This window comes from Watersipora subatra, chromosome 2 (genome assembly GCF_963576615.1).
Source record: "Watersipora subatra chromosome 2, tzWatSuba1.1, whole genome shotgun sequence".
NCBI lineage: Eukaryota > Metazoa > Bryozoa > Gymnolaemata > Cheilostomatida > Watersiporidae > Watersipora > Watersipora subatra.
Genome location: NC_088709.1, coordinates 34,721,248 through 34,743,020, shown reverse-complemented (window position 1 = coordinate 34,743,020; position 21,773 = coordinate 34,721,248). Strand labels below are relative to the sequence as shown.

Here is a 21,773-nt window from a genome sequence, read left to right as displayed (position 1 = left end):
TTGAGATGTTGTTTTAGGCGATCTCACTGTCAGGATACTTACAGATTAAAATCGACAAAAATTGATCGTATTAAAAATGCTCAGAAAAAAAAGATGTGCTCAGACTTGCCCAAAATGATGTATATAGTGAGACAGCCTGTCTGTATCTCTCGTATTCACATCAGCTATTGCAATAAAAGTCTAGTCCTACGCGGCTCTATTCGCATATATTTTATTTTGTATTTGCTCATGATTGCTAGGATAAAATTTTTATTCTAGCTACAGATACATTATTATAAATGTTTCAAATGCCTCAAATAAGGATAATTGAAAATTTGTCATATTACATGTAGTTTCTTCTAAATGTTGTGTAAACATCCGAGTACCGACTACGATTCTGCCAGTCTACGGTAATTAGGACGTCGAGTTAACTTATTTCACCGAAGCCTTTGTATCAGCAAAGTTCTCAGTAGGTACCTATACCGGAAACTAGTTACTAGAAAAAATAGGCAAGCTGCATCTTTGAAAAGAATGTTTGAATATAATGCAAAACCAATTGAATCCCTGAAAAAGTCAACTTATCTAGTCATTACTAGTATCAATTTGTAGTAAAAATTTACTAGTTGCATTTGATTAGTTGATTCAGGAACAAAACAAATGGTTTTTTGAGTTAACCAAAATAGTGAACGCAAAACAACGTCAATTTCTTTTAAATCAATCAACCCACTGATGAGTAGCTTATAATAATTGGTACGTTGGAATTGAGCCGAACTATGCAAAAGTACCTGTCAATACAGCTCCGATTACACTTCATAAACCCAAATATCAGACAAGATTTTGCCACAGGTGGCAACCGGGCTATGATGTATTCAATATGTTCTGCAAATCATGTTTTTCATTATCGTCAACATTATTATTTTATTATATAATTTTTACAAGCCAAAGAATTTTCATTTCAGCAAGGGTTTCATTAAAACATCTATCCAAGTCGTGGCCACTCACATAGTTTCAGCTATGTAATGTATATAATGTAATGTATATAATAAGACAAAATACTCTACTGCATTGAACTCAAACTCTGTATGTATTGTATCTGGATATTCTTTTTCATCTTTGGACCTAGGATATGTAGCTCTCACTATGTTGTGTACGAAGGTTAGTGGTGATCACCATTCTGTTCTTGTAAGGCTTTCTGGGTATGTCCTAAATACCAATTATCTGTAGGTGCATGACTTCCTCTGTCTTTAGGTACCGTATTGTATATCTCATGTTCCTGCAGGCTTTCAGATGGTTCTAGACACTCAGCATCTGGATATTTGTGTTCGAACAAAATATTAAACTTTTATTATCTTTGGATAACTTATTAAAAGTCACTTGGCAGTAATATGATATCCAGTAAAATTAGCAGCAACAAAAATCCTGTTAGCTACAAAACTTACCATGATACTGTCGGTAGTTATAATAGGCCACCCTTAATGGACCTGGTTTTATAAGTTCTGTAATCTGCACTTCTGCAACACACTTAAGATCAGACTGAAAAACGGAATGCCACATATCATGATTTCTGCAGGATTCATTCATGTCTCTCTTTCCGATGTATGGCAGTTTCCACACTGACACCACTGCTCTACTGGTGGTGTCACATAAACATCCTGTAATCAATAAAACAAATGTAATAAATATCTGTCATTCATCGATGTCGTTCTAAAGTGTATCTACTGAAAGCGTTCAATTTGAGAGTTATATTGACTGTGTAAAATTACAAAATGAACAAATGTTTAACAAAAGCATAAGTAAGCAACTAACAATTCGAAGCTTGGTTTCTTGGAGTTCAAGATGAGCATTGATCAATCTATTTTCCTCACTTTCTGCAAGTGAGAAGTGAACATAAATTCTAATCATAAATCTAATTTACTTGCTAAAACTGCCAAAGAAAATTTGAAGCAAATATTATAGCTAGGTGAAACGATACAAAAATTATGAAACAATGATTGATAGCAAAAAGTTAGGATTTTATTAATTAGTAATGGTATTCATGAGTAGTAAACTTATTACCTTTGGTTTAGTATATATATAGAAGACCCAGAGTTAAAGACAGATTTACTGTACCTCTATTCTCCTATCTTCCTCTGCAGCATAATACTTGTCAGCTCTAACCTGTCGGCTGTCGGCCCCGATCTTTAACCACGTGATGTTCAGAAAATTCTTGAGTCACCTGAAACTCTTGAGTCACCTGAAACTCTTGAGTCACCTGAAACTCTTGAGTCACCTGAAACTCTTGAGTCACCTGAAACTCTTGAGTCACCTGAAGCTGGAACTGCAAGCTTCGTTAAAATTTTGTTGTTCGTCAATAAAATTAATTCAGTAAATTCGTTAATGAGAATTTTCAAGATCACAGATTACAGACCGTTTTACTAGCGATAACATTTATTATGACCTATATAAAAATCTCGTGCTGCTGATTGGCTAAAGAAGAGATTGTATATTTATTGCTCACGGACTCTTTTGATATACGCTCACTATACACGTCACGAATAAAGCACCTGCTGGAATCTGAGCGCTTGAAAGAATGATCTCATTCAAGTTTGGACAGGGCTAGTCTACAAAGAAACAAGTGACATCAAATTGTAGCTGATGTTTTAGTCTTATATTGGTCTTAATTTTATTTGGGTGACCTCAATGGTGCAATCACATCTTTAAATAGAGCTTGGTCAAGATCATTGAGAACAGGCTACGTTTCACTCGCATTTTAGCGTGCAGTCATTGCACAAATAATACTGTAAGCAAGTCATTTAAAACTTTGTTTAAAACAGGTCAGTTAGCTATTTCTTGTATCGAGTAGAAAAACTTTATATTGTGAAAGTTAGGTTTTTATCCAGCAATAGCAAAAATTGATTCAAATTCGGCATACTTATTCCAGAATAGTGAGGTCGATTTATACATGAGTAATACCTATAATAGTGCAATAGTTTGTCTTAAAATACTTATCAACTTATACAAGCAGAACATAAACTTGAGTATATACGTTAATTACTGTGTAAAGCTCACATTGTTGAAAGTAAGTAACTCCAAGTTTATCGATATGTATACAGCTAAATGATACATCCTATGTATTCCAGGTCAAGGACATTTTTAATAATACATGTATATTTTAACATACCCTTGTGGGCACTCAAAATGAATTTGAAAGCACCTTTAATGTTCCTCGATTTTTGTTTTGTACCTATTTTTATAGGCTTATTGTTGGCAGTGATGTGTAGCGATTCGAGTTAGATCCATTTTTTTACCTATTCACTCCAAGACTGGTTAGGAGTTGTGATTGAAAGTCATATGAAAAGGTCTCTACTCAGAGTATTAGATGTAGTTACATGGAACTCTAAGAGACATCAACATGACACACATCACTCAGCCAGCCGTATGAAAAGTTTAATTTGTATACTTTTTCTTAGCTCATACCAAATCGATTGAACCGCGATTGCCTTATTCAATGCGAAAAAATGATGCATATCTTTACTCATAAAGATATAAGGGCGCATTGTCAGTGTCCAGCTGTCATTTTTCATTTGTAACATCAATTGAAAAACTTTATCTTCCGTTTGCTCAAAATGGACTAAAATAGTGAAACAACGCGCGATAATAGAACGGACTAAGCATGTCATACTCGTAATGCTCATACAACTTGTTCAAGTTAAATAATTTATCAGTTAGTGGCTTGGCAAGAGTAAAGATAGTTAGTGCCCCCTCCTCCCCTCAGCCCCACGTAATAAAGGTATGAATAAAGGTATACGTGCAGTTGTAGGGCATTCGTGCAGTTGTAGGGCATTCGGTAGAACAAAAATTGGAAACATTCCAAAAGCATGAGACAAGAGAGTCTGTTGGCTTTAGAAAGACGTAATGTAATTATCAGTGCATTAGATAACATAGGATATGCAACTATGACTTGTCAAGTCAGAATGTAATACCGCAGTACTTCTTTAACTCTCATCTGGATATACATGCACACAATGAGCTATATATGGTGGGGTTTTGTTGCAGCTGTTGAGAGGCCAAGATGAGACGAATCATTCTTCTGGTGTTGGCGCTTCTTTCTAGGCAGTGTACTGGGGAGGAAGCTCGAGTGCTATCAGACACAACAGCACTGGTTGATAGGCTGTTTACTTACCAAATAGCATCTGGTGATAAAGATGCTAAATATATATCAGTAAGTTAGACTACTAACTAAAAAATGTCTTGTCTATCGCCGCTTGTTTTCCTGAAGCAACTATTTACAATCAATCTCTTGGGTGCGAAGGCACTGTATAACTAGTTATTGATGTTTGTGCGATGGCGTCAACTATGTGAAAAAGCCTCCCTTCACGTACAGGTGTTCCAATGTTTTTGTCCAGGTGTGACTCTGAATACTCTCAGGAGCTCAATGCTGACATTCATATATTTGTTTGTAGTATTGCTGTTCTCCGATGAATATTACACTTTGCACAATGAGCCATTAGCGTTTATTAGTTAATTCTATTATTAACTGCAATGCAAGCGTCATCTCTCTACTTAAGCCTACGTGATATTTGCATCTCTAGTTAGGGGGCTGATGGAAACCTTTGTAGTTTAGTATAGCTACACCGTGTTATGGCTCAGCCTAGAGAATGCGCTAGACAAGAAAGTATTGTTGTATAGCCAGTAAAATGTACAGATTAGTTGTACCCCTTGTACCCGTAAACCATATCCTCATTAGTTAGTTACGTATATTTTTAGAAAAACTGACTGCGGTTTTTGTTTTAGAATAAAAGCGCTATTACAATTGTTTAGCCGATAAATTATGTTGTATCTATTACGTGACTTTTATAGCCCCAATTACAATGTTTGTAGACATTGAAATTGGGGCTATTTAAACAAGCCGAGTTGATGTTTATTGATGGGCAACTTCTGGTCTATCATTAGCCAACTAATTGCCTCATTGTCTTACACAAGACCTACATTTATGTATGTGAAGAATGCTGACTAGTTAAGGAGAAGTTGGTTTTATAAGAGTTGCTAGCAACTGCTCAAGTCTGCCAGCTGTTTCTTCACTAAGAATGATTGTGGAGACAATCTTAGTCGTTTACTTGTATCTCCTGATTGTTATTTGGTTCTAAAATTGTGTGATATTAATAATTCTCATTTGTGCATTTTGGCCATAGTTCTTTTCGTTGTTATCGGAAATAACGCAGTTTTTAATAGAAGAATCAATTTTCTTCATTCTTTAACCAGGTAATTCTCTGTAGAATACAGTTTCTCTATTTGAACCTGTATCGTTTCAGGAATATATGAGATCGACATGACTAATATGATTTTCTTACTTTTCCAGAATTCTTTTTTAATTATAATGGATCAAATGTGTATCAGGACAATATTTAACTTCAAGTATTCCATCATATCACAGATATTTAGGTAAGCTGCTTAGTTAATTTATAATCAAGTCGTTTCCTTTTTGTACATTATTTTTGTGTCTCGTTATTATGACTAGTAGAGGTGCGTGCGTCAAAGGTTAGTATATTGTGATCAGTATCTGAATGTTCTGACACTCATTCTTTGTAACAGTTTAACTGATAAGGTATCATCTTACTCATCCCTTCTACTAACTTTCACGTTCTTTGTCAATGCCAGCTTATACTAATTCGCTGCACAAACCGTATTTTTATTATATCATATCACATCAACCCTTCTGTACAGCTCTTTCAAACCTGGTAATGTTATGTATTTTTATTATATAATATCACATCAACCTTTCTGTACAGCTATTCCAAACCTGTTAATGTTATGTATTTTTATTATATAATATCACATCAACCCTTCTGTACAGCTCTTCCAAACCTGTGTTTATAGTTTATAGCGATATATTTAGTGGTGCACTTTGGCTGCTAGTGAGAGACATGCAGGTGCTCTGCAGGTGCTCTGCGCGCTGAAGAAAACCAACTGGCTACTTCAAGATAAGAAACTGAAATACCTTAAAATTAATACAGCAGTTGTCAGTAATAATGAACCGAAGACGAGCATCTTGGTGATTGTATAACAGGCCTTGAGCTATTTTGTGGCCACTGTAGCGGGTAGCACTGTACATGTATATTGTTTGAGTGGCTCAGCCTCTTTCCAACTAGCAGTCATTTGTATAATACATGTAAGTGCAACTGCTGGAACCTTAATGACTAGACTATTGTTGAATGGTGAAACCAGGGGTGTTTGAAGTGATGTTAGCGTGTTGTTGAATGGTGAAACCAGGGGTGTTTGAAGTGATGTTAGCGTGTTGTTGAATGGTACAACCAGGGGTGCTTGAAGTGGTATTAGCGTGTTGTTGAATGGTACAACCAGGGGTGCCTGAAGTGGTATTAGCGTGTTGTTGAATGGTACAACCAGGGGTGCTTGAAGTGGTATTAGCGTGTTGTTGAATGGTACAACCAGGGGTGCTTGAAGTGGTATTAGCGTGTTGTTGAATGGTACAACCAGGGGTGCTTGAAGTGGTGTTAGCGTGTTGTTGAATGGTTCAACCAGGTGTGCTTGAAGTGGTATTAGCGTGTTGTTGAATGGTACAACCAGGGGTGCTTGAAGTGGTGTTAGCGTGTTGTTGAATGGTACAACCAGGGGTGCTTGAAGTGGTATTAGCGTGTTGTTGAATGGTACAACCAGGGGTGCTTGAAGTGGTATTAGCGTGTTGTTGAATGGTACAACCAGGGGTGCTTGAAGTGGTATTAGCGTGTTGTTGAATGGTACAACCAGGGGTGCTTGAAGTGGTATTAGCGTGTTGTTGAATGGTACAACCAGGGGTGCTTGAAGTGGTATTAGCGTGTTGTTGAATGGTACAACCAGGGGTGCTTGAAGTGGTATTAGCGTGTTGTTGAATGGTACAACCAGGGGTGCTTGAAGTGGTATTAGCGTGTTGTTGAATGGTTCAACCAGGGGTGCTTGAAGTGGTATTAGCGTGTTGTTGAATGGTACAACCAGGGGTGCTTGAAGTGGTATTAGCGTGTTGTTGAATGGTACAACCAGGGGTGCTTGAAGTGATGTTAGCGTGTTGTTGAATGGTACAACCAGGGGTGCTTGAAGTGGTGTTAGCGTGTTGTTGAATGGTACAACCAGGGGTGCTTGAAGTGGTATTAGCGTGTTGTTGAATGGTACAACCAGGGGTGCTTGAAGTGGTATTAGCGTGTTGTTGAATGGTTCAACCAGGGGTGCCTGAAGTGATGTTATCGTGTTGTTGAAAACCAGTCACAAGTGTAAATGTGCACTTACCCATCTTACCCTGACTTACCCATCTTATTAGTAACTCATCGAGCCTGGTTTGGGATTTTCCTGAATTGTGACACATTATTATTTGGCTAATATAGATGATGTTACAATCAGTAAGGCACTGATAAATGATAAACAAAAGACTGGTTGTACCATCCCTCATGGTTTGTCATTGTTTCAGGTGCAGAACTTACATTCATGCTCTACACTTTTATTAAAAGTGATCAATATGATTTTCTTCAGGAATAAATTTGAAATCTAAACCTAGTTTTTAAGCCATTAGTGCCTCTCGAACAGCAAGCACAGGTGTTTATTGCCATCCGATGAATGCCAAAAAAGATTGGTTTTTTTGTCAACATTTGGTCTCCGTCTCAAAAAGTCTTGTGTGTCCTGAAGGTTACGTTCTAAACACATAAGTGTCTTGTTATGCTCACTCGAAGAGACTTAAGAGGGTGAATTAACTGCTGAGATGCTCTAAAGGGATTTCTTGTGCTCGCTAGCAGAACATAACCTCGGACATGATCTATCAGAATTTCCTGTTGGGAATAGACGCTAGCATATATGAATAGATATAATTATTTTAAATATCAATAAAAAAAAGAGCTTCAGCATTTTCAAGAAGCTTCCTAGGCAGAACCTTTGTGTCTCATCGAGATTAAGTGATAATCCACTATGAGTTAAAGGGTCATTTGCAGAAATTTACATCGGTGTAACAACTCCGAATTGCTTTTGACCAATCAGCTGGCAGAACCACACCAATTTTTTTGTTGCTGCAATCGACTTTATTGGCGTTACATCATAGACAAGTAATTACCTTTGTGGCAAGGCACGCTCTGGTCTGAGCCATTGAGCAAAAATATTTTACACGGCGCAACCCTCATTAATAGTTGAAGAGAGTTGTCTGAATGTCATAGAGTTATTCTCCTCGTAAATGTTATGTATTGCCGGTGGCTGCATCTTCGCATGTTTTTTATCATAAGAATGAAGCATCATTATCGTCACTCTTTTAGCTATTGTTTATGTGGTCTTCGACTGTAGCTATGGATAAACAACTCCACAAGTCGCGACTAAACTGTCACATAAACTAAAGAGAGTTGGCCTGGGACCCATCCCTTTTTACCCCGTGGTGCAAGCGAACATCGGTGCACCCACGCAGAGGCGCGTCAGGTCACCAGCTCCACGAGAGTTCTAGAAAGGTTTCCTCAGATGGCACAGTCAATGGTTCGCCCACATGTGCCTCGCCTATGAGTATGTAGGTCAGGTGTATGTCAGTATGTAGGTGTCAACAGCAAAACAATCTCTGTTCATTTTGTAGCCAAGATTGTTTTACTCTGCGTTTGACAGAAATCAACAGATTCTTAGCTCCTATGAAGGAATAAAATAGAAGTTTCTGCAATGTGATTGTCTTCGTGACTCGTACAATGTCTCAAGCAGCGTTCATACGCGCTGTTCATAGGCGGCGCTCATAAACGGCGCTCATAAGCGGTGTTCATAAGCGGTGTTCATAAGCGGTGTTCATAAGCGGTGTTCATACGCGGTGTTCATACGCGGTGTTCATACGCGGCGCTCATAAGCGGCGTTCATAAGCGGCGTTCATAAACGGTGGTCATAAGCGGTGTTCTTAAGCGGTGTTCTTAAGCGGTACCCATAAACAGTGCTCATCAGCGGTGTTCATAAACGGTGTTCATACGCAGTGCTCATAAACGATGCTCATAAACTGCGTTCGTAAGCGTCGCTCATATGCGGTGCTCATGTGCGGTGTTTATCAGCTGTGTTCATAAGGGTAAATGGTAGACTACACGCATTCAGCTCCAGTTGTGTCTACTGTATGGTCATTTATCCACGTAATCAAAGAGTATCAAAGCCCAAGGGCAAGCTATTATCCAAGTGTTTAATTAATGATTTCCTATTGACTGTCTATCAGCTCTATTCCTAATGTTTCTCTCTTTATTTCCTTGCCTCACTTCAGCTTTTGTCAAACCGCTCTCTATTGGTCTTGCCTCACTTCAGCCTTTGTCACGCGGCTTTCTATTGGTCTTGCCTCACTTCAGCCTTTGTCACGCGGCTTTATATTGGTCTTGCCTCTTCAGCCTTTGTCACGTCGCTTTCTATTGGTCTTGCCTCGCTTCAGCCTTTGTCACGCAGCTTTATATTGGTCTCGCCTCTTCAGCCTTTGTCACGCGGCTTACTATTGGTTTTGCCTCACTTCAGTTTTTGTCACACAGGTTTCTATTCCTCCTTCCTTTTCTAATTCTAACCTAGTTTGCTGTGGGATCAGGCTTAGGCAAACGTTTAAAAGTTTGTTTCATACTTTTGTTAGTTTGTCACTGTTAGTTTGTTACCTTTTGTTAGTTACTGTCTACCTTCATTCGTTGGTACCACTATGATATACCGTCTGTTTTGAAATTTTGTGTAGTGATATTTTATCATATTTATAGCATTTATGCGAATGCTAGGCAAGTTTGGTACACTTTATGCGGAGTATACCGTATGTAGCGACAAGGCTAATCCAAACAAGGAGATTGCACTGCTGCTTGGTAAATGAATTGAACGAGTTTATTTATTCTTGGCGACGAACAATCTATACATGTTGTCCAACTCTTAATCACCAACACACCGTGAAATCTAAAAGTTTAAATGAATATGTGACATGTGGTTTGCAATACTAGAAAAGATAAAAAGTGTACATAACAGCCATAAAAACATGCTAGAAAAAATGAATTTTACATTACATAAAAAGTAGCATACCTTTAATTGTCCAGGAATTGCCTTGTGTGCATATAGTAGGCATGAACTTCTGGAGTAAACAGCTATACAAGTCCTTTAGTCAAGGCATGAAAAAACCTACTGCCCAGGCTTGTCAGAGCACCCACTGGTCAGCAAGAGCAATTACTGGTGTCCCCAAACCCCATTGGTAGATGTAAGGTGACGACCTCCAACAAACCCAATCACAAGTCACCAGACTACCTGCTGCCTAGGCCTGGTTATTACGTAACAAACCCCATCACCAGACCACTGTTGCCTAGTCCTGTTTATTACATAACAAACCCCATCACCAGACCACTGTTGCCTAGTCCTGTTTATTACAATATTTTTAAGTTTATTTAAAGGGAAACTAGCGAACCAGGGAAATGGGGCTACAAAGTATGCTGTGAAAGTATGATAAAACTAGCAGTAAGACTGAATTCGATTTTGAAATGGTTGACAGCATTGTTTATTTTTAACTGATTGAATGTCTATAATTAAATGGACCTCAGCTTTCCCACTTTTGCGAAACACTTTGTCAACCCAAAATAGTTTCTTGAATGTTGATGACCGATCAATATTTCTGACAAAATCTCCTCAATCATTTGCTAGTGTACACACAATTTAAACAGGTTAGAGACAGAGTTCTACTGCTATTGTAGACACAGCTTAAACAGGTTAGAGACAGAGTCCTACCGCTAGTGTAGACACAGCTTAAACAGGTTAGAGACAGAGTTCTACTGCTATTGTAGACACAACTTAAACAGGTTAGAGACAGAGTCCTACTGCTAGTGTAGACACAGCTTAAACAAGTTAGAGACAGAGTCCTACTGCTAGTGTAGACACGGCTTAAACAGGTTAGAGACAGAGTTCTACTGCTAGTGTAAACACAACTTAAACAGGTTAGAGACAGAGTTCTACTGCTAGTGTAGACACAATTTAAACAGGTTAGAGACAGAGTCCTACTGCTAGTGTACACACAGCCTAAACGGGTTAGAGACAGAGTCCTACTGCTAGTGTAGACACAACTTAAAAAGGTTAGAGACAGAGTCCTACTGCTAGTGTAGACACAACTTAAACAGGTTAGAGACAGAGTCCTACTGCTTAAAAAGGGCACTATCCATGTAGGTGTTGTGAATGTAGGGACTACCTGAATAAACCTCTCTGTCAGTAGGTTTAGCAACTAAGTTTATTGGGTCTTTCTGGTATGAACTGAAATTATATGTATTTAAACGATGAGTCATTGTAATGGCCTTCAGCAGTCTAGATGAATGCTGAGACAAGGCAGTCATGAGACGAGAGTTGTATCCATCTATGTGAGCATAATTGAGCATGAAGTGCCCAGTGCACATGTTCTGTGTAGTCTACTGTAGAGTCTGAGTAAAATCTACTCACAAATGGCATTTGGCTGCATCACTCAGCCAGATAGTAAGCAGTGTATGCAAGTAAGCACTCTTGCTGCAGTTTTATTATCTTAACAAAAATTGGAAAACAAGAGACTGGGTACAAGCTCCTACAGATAGAACTATACATCGCATAGCCCACTCTATTCATAGAGTGTATATATGTGAAACTCAGTCTAGTTTATATACTATCTGATTTCTTATTATGCAGTTTAACAAACATGTACATGTGTGTAAAAATGTGCAATAATGGGAAAATGCAACGAAAGCTGTTTTCTTATCTTTGGGATGAGTTAAATTTATTTACACTATTTTTCATGGGAAAATCATTTTGGAATTCGATGAATCAATGTTTTTACCTATCCATTAAAGTTTTTAGGGTTAGCCGAATGCTTTTGTTCCACGGCGAACATTTGGTTATCCTTTCCTAAAAGCAATGAAATATTTATAAAGATCGCAGGCCACAGCTTTTGCTGATGCATCGCCATGGCTACAGTTATTCATTGTCAGTGGACCCTAGACAACTTGGCAACTGTGACAGTTATACAATTGAAATCATAAGACCTCACTTATAGGTAACTGTGTACCTTCCGCACTCGGTAATCCCAAAGCATCCTTTTTCTCTTTGGTTCTATCATTTAATCATAATCTTTTCTTACTGTAAATACCTTACTAAAATGTTGTCACCTATGCTACGCTGCGGTTACTATTTGGCACAATTGAATCAGTCGTCACCGGTTGACTTTCTTTGAGGAGCAATTTCTTTCAACGGGATTGGTCTTTCTAATGGTTTCAATCAAACTTCTATCCATCTTTGCTAGTGCGAATCATGCATGGCCATATTTTTTCTAATGCATCGAGCTTTTGTTGATCATATTTGTATCGCTGTCACCAACAGTGGCTCATAGATTTTGTAATTTTTAAATACCAATATTGTTGGACAGGTTGTTGAACAAGGAGCTGACAAATTGCCAGACTGGCTCTCGTACAACGCTGACTCTGGCATACTCGAGGGTGTGCCTACGCTGACAGACAAGGGGACCTTTGTACTTTCCGCTGCCGGAGATTTATTTGCATTAACTGTGAGAGACAGTAGAGAGGATGAAGTTGCTAGACAGTTGCATTCTGCTGAGTCTTCTTTGTTGTGTAAACCTCAGGACTCTGTTACAAGAGTAACCGTAGCCCTAAATACTGACAATGACGGTCTTATTCCCTCGCAGCGGGTAAGACTAATAGAAGAGACGAGCAAGCATTTGTCCGTCAGCAAAGAACATCTTTCGTTCCGAGCTGAAAGACAAGGAGATATGTTAGACCAGTCGGCAGCACTAGTCTCTGGTTTAGGAGATCAGAAAAGGAAATCATCACAGCTAGGTTCAGTACTCTACTGGGTGGTCGGATGCGGAGCGGTCAAGTCTCATCAGATGGAGATATTAGAACGACTTGAAGCCACAGCTAAAAATGGCTCGTTGGGTCAGGCCATTGGCAGCGGTATCAGCTCTTGGCAGGTGACAATTAGCAAACCCCGGTCTGCGGGTAAACGGAGACTGAAGAGAGAAGTGGTGGCAACGCAGACGCCAACACCAGGTATCTGGCACCATATAACCTCTTTTACATTGTCAAGGCACAAGTATGGATTCAGGTTTTGTGTCAAAATCAATGTAGGAAAGAGTTAGAGCTCTGCAACCATGGTGTTAGTGTTAAGGCTTGGGTCAGACTAGGGTTGTACGATAGCTCGATAGTCGATTGCGATAGTCGATTGCGATAGTCGATAGTTGTCTTCTCGGTATGAATATGGTTGCCTATTTTTAGCCTATCGAAACATTCGAAACTAATATATTGTTATCGAATAATAACAAATCATATAACCCGATAGTTATCGTCCTCAGATAGCTCGAACACATGGTTAACTCGAACGGATTTGTTTGGTCCATTCTCACGCAATGATAAATTGCCTTAGATAACTCGACCTCAATTTGGTTAACTCGAACAGTTTTTTGCCCAACGGCTACCGAAACAGTTGTTATCACTTAAGGATATCACTTTATTCCAAGCCATAGAGATGAACCTCAACTTTTAGTAGTTTTTAGACGTCATTATTACCATCATCAGCAAAATATTTTTGTCAACGACTTTTCTAATGGTTTGCAAACATCAAATTTTACCAAACATCCGCTTAGCGATGGCCCTCCGAAAGCAAGGAAAAATCTTCGAATAAACTTCGAACCTTCGAAAAACCTTCGAATAAACTTAAAGAAAAATCGGCAAACTTGATTTTGGTTAAAACGCACAAAAGAAAAGGATGTCTTTTCTTCTGAGCATTTCAACAGCGATCAAGTTTTGCCAATTTTAATCTGCAAACGTCCTGGCAATTACATCACCTAAAACAACAAACCAATCTCAAGTGATAGAAAAGTCTCTATACTTTCTGATGAAATTTTTTAAACTTTACACTAGAAGCCTTTTAATTTGCAACAAGCCATCTATGCGTTTGATTTATATATTGTTTGTATATGTACATTTATCTACTAATAAATACATGGACTTGTGACAGTGCTCTGATAACTTGAACGCTCTGATAACTCGAACACCTTTTCTTATCCCTTCCCACAATCCTCGATCTTTTCAGGCACGATAATACGATAGTTTCACCAGCAGCCAAGTCACGCGATAACTATCGGTGCACCCTGTCTGCTCATTCATAATTCGATACTATCGCTATCGGTGGGACAACTCCAACGATAGTTGATAACACCTTTTCAAACAACAAATGCCATCCCTAGGTCAGACTCGACCAGTCTATTGTGTTTAACTATACTTGAGGTGGCTCTAATCTGGTAATACAGTAGGTGCTCCTACAACGTAAATAATCCTTTCCAGTACAGTTTACATTATAAGGGTTTTACGTTATAAGAACATTAAAATGCATGTGAATTGCCTAATCCATTCCAAGATCTTTCCAAAACTTACCCCTTTGCCATGCAAAAAGGAAAAAAGTTGATTTGGAACACGGAACACAAATTAAAACCTCTTTTAATTTGTGTTCTGTACCGTAACTGCAGTATGATTGGTTTGGATCTCTCCATTGTATGATCAGTCTCACTGATTGTATAGACCATGATCGCGGCAATTTTACAAGTTGGTGGGGACTGCACATTTTCGACGTTCATTTACAACGATTTGCTTATTTTTCTAAGCAGCAAAATCTATTCTGCAAAGTAAAACTGACAACAAATATTTTATACGTCTGCAATAAAATGCAGTTTTACTTGTTCATCGTTTATCTGTATCCAAGGGTCAAGGTTATGATAAAAAGAACTTTCGACGATACTCCAACTCGTGACATTCATATTGGTAGGCCAACACTGTAACACCTTTGTATTTATGAACAATTGTGCAGCTATCCTATTCTCCATTTTGTCGACACATTTAACGATCTATTGCGACGAACTATTATGTCACGAAAGTTATATACAATAAATGTAACGCTATACGCACGAATTTTTTCCTTCCGCGAGTGCAGCAAGATAAACTAACATTCAAATCGAATTTGAAAACTCGCCCGACTTGATACTTTACGTTACATGAAATTTTTTATGTAGGACGAAGCAAAAACTTCACATAAATTTTTTACATTATCTGGAATTTATGTTATAGGACAGTGGTTGCCAACTACCTTGGAGCCATGGACCCCCTGAGCTTCTTATTTAAAAGTCACGGACCCCTTTATAAACATCATAATATATATGTTTATAACAATGCATTGTAAATTGAATTGTTTTATTTTCCATGGATCATAGTATATCACTGAAATTGAAGAGGGAGAGAAAGAATTACGTGTTTGCAGGTTACAGGTTTTGTTGTTTTGTACTACTAACCAGAAATCAGGTACTATCCAGCGATTGATGCACATAGGTGATAAATATCTGGACCAAAAACCTAACAAGACAACGTGACCACCCCGCTGGAATTGCATTAGCCCCGAAACCCAGGCGAGCACATCATCAACAGAGCTCGATCTTTAAACCCTGCCCATATGATAGCCGTCGCCTATCCTTTTAGGGTTTTTATATCATTGATCCAACCACCATAGGACAAAAATAGCTGTAAATAACTAGCTAGAAAAACCAATACTGGCACCAGGCTGTGGACTCCCTCAAAACGTCCTGTGGACCCCTAGGGGTCCATGGACCACCAGTTGGGAACCACTGTTATAGGAGGTATATGTTATAGGAGCGTTTACTGTACCACCAAAATATGCTCAAATGCATACTGAAACTAGCTTAGGAATTGTGGAGTGATTAGACAAACTTGTTTTGTTTGGTGTGCTCTGACTCAGGCTATATCATCCTAAAAGCTCTACATTTTGTTTCATGTGCTCTGACTCAGGCTATATCATCCTAAAAGCTCTACATGTTTTTAAAACTTTAGTCAATTGCTTCCATATCATCATCCTTATGTTTCCCTCGCTGTTTTTATTTTTTGCTTTTCCTTTTATCGAACTCTGTCCACCTTTTTCTGAAGATTTATAGTCCTAAATAAAATGTTTATTGACTGCGGCATAGATCTACCAACAACACCAAACATCTTTTCGAAACTTCGTACCCTAGGCATAAGTACTCTAGTCATAGGCATAAGTACTCTAGTCATAGGCATAAGTACCCTAGTCATAGTCATAAGTACTCTAGTCTAGTTTCTCTGACAATGTTAGCTCAAATCTTGATCAAACTCTAAATTTGTAAATGCGCTTATGTCACCATCTTTGCATTTCATGGGACATTTTGGTCATCGATGAAAAGAATGGTTTCTATGTATTCTATTAACATTGGCCTGAAATCAGGTTTTCAACATGAATATCTTAAATATGTAGCTGCCTTGTATGTTACAGAAGACCTGGCAGAGATAGCTACCACTGGACTTAATGGAAGGTATGTTGTGTTTGTTTTGTATCGCTGTTCTTTGATGATATAGTGACTTACTGAAGCAACCCGTTTCAACTGTTTTGGCTATGAAGAGGATCATGAATGTGAAGCTGTTATAACTCTATTGCACTGTTATTCTATGTAGGGTGACGGCAACAGTTACAGCGTCAGCATTGACTACGTCTAAGGAAAGTGATACTCCTCTCTCGACTCATGCTCCAGCGAGTGTGGCCAATTCACTTACCATTAAAACTAGTTCTATCTCAAGTACATCTACAATCACGACCACTCCCACGACCACTCCAACGACCACTCCTACGACCACTCCCACCACCACTCCCACCACCCCTCCCACGACCACTCCCACCACCACTCCCGCCACCACTCCCACCACCACTCCCACGACCACTACCACTCCAACGTCCACGACCACTCCCACCACCACTCCAACGACCACTCCCACCACCACTCCAACGTCCACGACCACTCCCACCACTACTACTCTAATGACCACAACCACTCCCACCACTACTCTAATGACCACAACCACTTCAACAACCACTCCCACGACCACTTCTCTAACCTTGCTTCCAGAAGAAAAAGACACAACTGATGATATGCCATCATCCACTCTCTTACGTGTCACACGATCAACTATGCCAACCACACCACTGCTCCCCCACCCTCCTACACCCCCACCCACTCCTAACATTTTTACCCAACCAGTCACATCATCTCACCTGGCTGACACTCAGACACGAGACGTGACTGTGACTCGTGCAGCGGAGAAGACCGAGGCTCCGTCTGTCTCAACAGTAAGTCTCTTTACTTCTGCTGACTCAGGTATTTTATCCCTTTTTATCTTTCATTGATTATTTTTAATGGCTGTCGTAATTTGTAGAGTAATTACTGTATCTGTGCAAGTTTCTTATGCTCAACCCCCTTTAAAGAGTAGAAAATCTGGTTGGGGTGCCTGAGTTTAACTCTTTTCCTAACATTTTCTGTTCCAAGTTGTGCCACATCAGTAATTTTGTTTTTTTAACGAAACGGCAAAATGATTTTCTAACATGGAACTGAATATTTTTAATTACAAAATTGGTACGAAAGTATAGAATCAAATAATTTTAATGTTATTGAATACAGAGATATTAAAATCACAAAATTGGAGTGTAATATTCATTAACATCCTAACTTTGAGCAGACAATTTTTTGTATTTGTTAAAGTGTGGACAGTGCAGAAGGTTTTTTCTGTTATGTAATTGTGAAGTAGTAGTAGTAAAGGAATTGTATTCATACGGAGAGCTGCTGTAGTAATACATATTGTTGTTGCTAGTTTGCGGGTTTGACATCCCATAACCAGGGAAGGCTAACTAGTTTTATCTCCCTAATATCATGTCACTACTAGAGAGTAATTTCCCTACTACTTCAATATGGTCGGTAAAATTACCGTAGGCAGCACACAACACATTTATAATCTATACAACAGTTTGCATTAAAAATGATAGCTCAATATTCAGCCGTCCATGTTTAAATGCTCCCAAATTATCTTAAGGCTGTGGAGCCGAGGATCTTCTGAATAGAATACATATATCTTTGTATCTTTACATATATTTATTGCTTATTTTCTTGTTTGTGATATTCTGCTATTTTATCTTTTGTATCATTGTGTTTATTCTATTTCCTCTCTTCAGATGGCAGCTGCTAGCGGGCTAACCATAGCCTGTGGTGCAAGGCTATTGCACTCTAAGTATTACCAACCGCTTATTAGACATTGTATTGTCATAACTCAGTCACCTCTTACATTGATCTGTCACACTCACGCGAGCAACTGTGTTGTACCTCTGTGACGTGACACTCGTAAGGTGTGACACTGTGATGTGACACTTGTAAGGTGTGACCGCTCGTGAACGGAGTGTCGCTCGCCTTTTAGTTGACGAGTTTCTATCTCCCTACTTTCTCTTTTGTCACGGCATCTGTCTGCCTCATCAACTATCCAGTATCTAACCTTGACTATTGCCTCGCCTGATCCTAATAACGCCTCTCAAAGTCTGAGAGGATAACTCCGCCAAATTTGCACTAAAATTTTACTGTCTGTATATGGACTGGTTAACCGCTATAGCGTAACCTAGCAAAGTGCTAACAGCGTCTCTCGCTTTCATAGTTTTGGTGCTACGCGAAAAGTCGTGTACCGCTTTCTGTCATCTTCGCTGTCTACTTTCTTCCTCTCATTTACCAAGTCCGCCTTTTATTCATTACACACGTGTCCTGACACCTGCAGTGTCTGTCGCTTTCCACTTGCCAACTCTATGATCGCTCTCATCTTTTCTCTCTTATGTTTTTTTTATTAACTTTTCATTGTTTTCTGAAACTCGCCTAGCTATTGGAGAGGAGTTTTGGCTGTATCACAGCTTGTTTTCTGTTCAATGCACTCTAATTCATGTCACGCTCATGCTATGATTCACCTTATTTCAGTTTACAAGCTGTTTGGCTAATAATCTATTCTGATTTATATCGTAACAGTAGAAGCCTTCCTGTGTAAACCTTTTGAATAGCGCTTAAAATACCATGTTGATTGTTTAATATGGTTGATCGTGATGCGTGAGCCATATACTTTATGAATGAACTTGATGTTTGGTATTGTGAAAGCTCAGGACCTCAGTCTAGCGAATCCTTATCAATCTCTCCTTATAGGAGTGTTTAATAAGCGGTATAGCTTCCATTTGTATACACAGTAATTGTTGTTTCAAGCACGGAGTTTGTCTAATCCTTAGCTATACGCAGGCTGCACATTCTTTGTTCGTTGTCATTTCTTTGTTTTGTAAATCTTATCTACTGTTACTCATTCCAGCAATCACTCTGTTGAAGCCACTGATTGACACTTGTCAAGCAGTGCTTACAGATGCTATATACAATTAATTTTTTCCTATTTGGAAAGCTGTATCATGTACATAATAAGCCATCAGGTTTCCGCCATATACTGTACATGAACTTCTGAGCCTTTAGTTTGTTTTCACCCGCTTGCATCCTTTCGCAATTTTTATTTTCTGAAAAATTTTGTAAAACAAAGTTTTATGAAAGCGTATCTCATTGTCTCGAGTTTATTAATATCTGATAGTTTACGCTGAGTGCCGTAGCTCCTTGGAACACGCATGGTCCCGTGATTGCACTCACTCGTAATTTGGTTAGCCATCGATCAATAAAGACACTCGGTGCTTGTATTAAAATTTCAAGCCGTTCATCGTGAGGCAATCAAATATTTTCTAATGTACAAGATGTTATATTGAACAGCAGAGACATTGATTAATTCTCTCCGGTAACACATTGGCCGCTCTGTAGGAGATGTGTAATCATATTATCTCTCATCCAAACATCTTGCCAATGCTCATGTTGGAGCACTTTTATCTCTCACCCAATTAGATGAGCAATTTCAAAGCACATCATTTGACCAATTAAAGACACTTCACTTTGATTAAACTTGTTGAGGGCAGCTGAGCCAAGCCTCTTCATCCGCAACCCTTTTAGTTGCACTGAGTGAGTTTGGGAGTTACGCTTCCCTCACTACTAAACAAATGTGTGTATGTTTCTTTAAATTATTGCAAATCATGTTTGGTGACAAATCGTATCCCATTCCTGATTGAGCGCGCTATGCAATTGCATTGAAAAGGCTTGTGGCGAAATCTTTTTTCATAGGGTATTGTGTTTTCATTCTTTTATTGACAGTCACTATTTTAGCTTTATTATTCCGTGAGAATATCTCGTGGAGCTATGTTGAATTTCTTCTAGTATTTTCTAAGACAGTTAGGTAAACTCCTTATCTTTTATCTGAGACCAGTCTGGTGAGTTCACACGCTTATCTCCGAATATCGAAACTTGTCACCACTTCCCGTCGTAAACTAGATAAGGCACATATCTAGATCTCTAGTTCCTCTCGTATCACTCACAAATGAGTGTCATTACTTACGAAGGCTTAAGATTTTACTACGCTATCTAAGATAATGACAACAATGTTTTCTTACATAGGCTACATTTCTTGCCAGTAGCGGGAACAGAACACAGCATAATAAACTAGGTCACTGTTCGTTGTTTTTATAGGCTAGTTGGAGCTTACAAGGTCAAAGATTATTTTTTGTACTAACATATACCACAATTATTTTCTGTACAAACATATACCACGATATACCACACTATACCACAATTGAATAAAGATTACCAGAGCTTGTTTATTGAAGGATCAGAAACAAACAGAAATGCTAATCAATTTAATGCAAAAGTCTGAAAGTTTGAAGGTTCTATGAGAAAATAGCTCAGTAGCCAACGTGATGGTTGCCTTATTACCCTTGCTATTATTACTAAGCTCACTGATATACTTCAACCTGCTGTTAAACATGCCTTGTTTAGTGAAAAGCCTTTCTAAGTATGTCTTATGTTAGTGGATACACTAATGCTATTTGAGTTTCTTCGGTGCTGATTTGGTACTTAAATTTTCAGCTGCCGCCTCCACCTCCTACACCAGCGCCGCCTCCCTATGTGAACAAGAGACCTCGTTTGAAGGATGACACTGCCTCGCCTCTTAAGCTGCATATGATCAGCGGTGAGCTGTTCGAGCATTCGCTTCCATCCGACCTCTTCTATGACCCTGTAAGTATCTTCAAATTTTTTGTAACATATTCGGCGTGGTACAATCTGGCTGCTTCAAAGTCAGCTTGTTGAGAACTCGAGAGGCTGTAGTGTATGATGATAAATTGATGTGCTAGCGGTGTATGTATTCCGCGTGCGTCAATGAGTCATCCCGCAAGAGTTTAGTCTCACATCCAGCAGATAGTGCTAGACTGCCACCAGATGCCTTGTATAGGATAATAATGCTATTCATTTCTTACTATTTAGTGCATCCATTGAACACAAAAGCTTTCAACGCTGCCATTTCTCTATAGCTCTGATCTGTTAATTTGTTTATAAACTTTACACATCTTACCGTTTAGCCAAGTGGTCGATATACTTGATGCTTCTGTTGAGATAATGCGTCTCTAACATTTATGGAGTAAGCGTACACAAGCCCATGTGCGTTTTGACACTAAACAAGGATGGTTAAGGGTGCTGTGAATTAAATTCCTGATTTATCGTTTTTGAGTAAGCTGAAAGAAAAGGTAACGGCTCAACTATTTGATCATTTGGCAAGCTTATTACGGTTTGCAATATGGCAATAGAGAGAATAACTCCTATTATACAATTTGCTCAATCGTAATTCATACTCAGTCTTTGTTATTCATTTCTATCGAAAAATTTGCTTTTATTTAAATTAAAATTGCTCCCTTTCAACTTTCAAAGGATTGCACAAGATTTCAGTGTGAACATGCTTTTGTTTTTTGGTTGCCATTTTTGGTTACTTTTGTTACCATAAAAGGTTTTTATGAGCCTGTCCGATAGTCTCAATTATTTTCTGTTGAGAAAGAGAACAACAACCATAAATGTCTTG

General features: G+C 38.7%; 1 protein-coding gene across 1 annotated transcript in view; it reads left to right on the top strand.

Annotated features, from left to right (window-relative positions):
* The window catches only part of LOC137386843 (dystroglycan 1-like), a 32,999-nt gene that overhangs the window by 2,652 nt on the left and 8,574 nt on the right, over positions 1-21,773 (top strand). The window contains exons 2-6 of the mRNA XM_068073009.1: positions 4,015-4,180; positions 12,326-12,965; positions 16,267-16,306; positions 16,446-17,115; positions 20,789-20,938. Coding sequence (XP_067929110.1) covers positions 4,031-4,180; positions 12,326-12,965; positions 16,267-16,306; positions 16,446-17,115; positions 20,789-20,938 — 1,650 coding nt within the window. The 5' untranslated portion in view covers positions 4,015-4,030. The remainder of the gene's footprint in view (positions 1-4,014; positions 4,181-12,325; positions 12,966-16,266; positions 16,307-16,445; positions 17,116-20,788; positions 20,939-21,773) is intronic.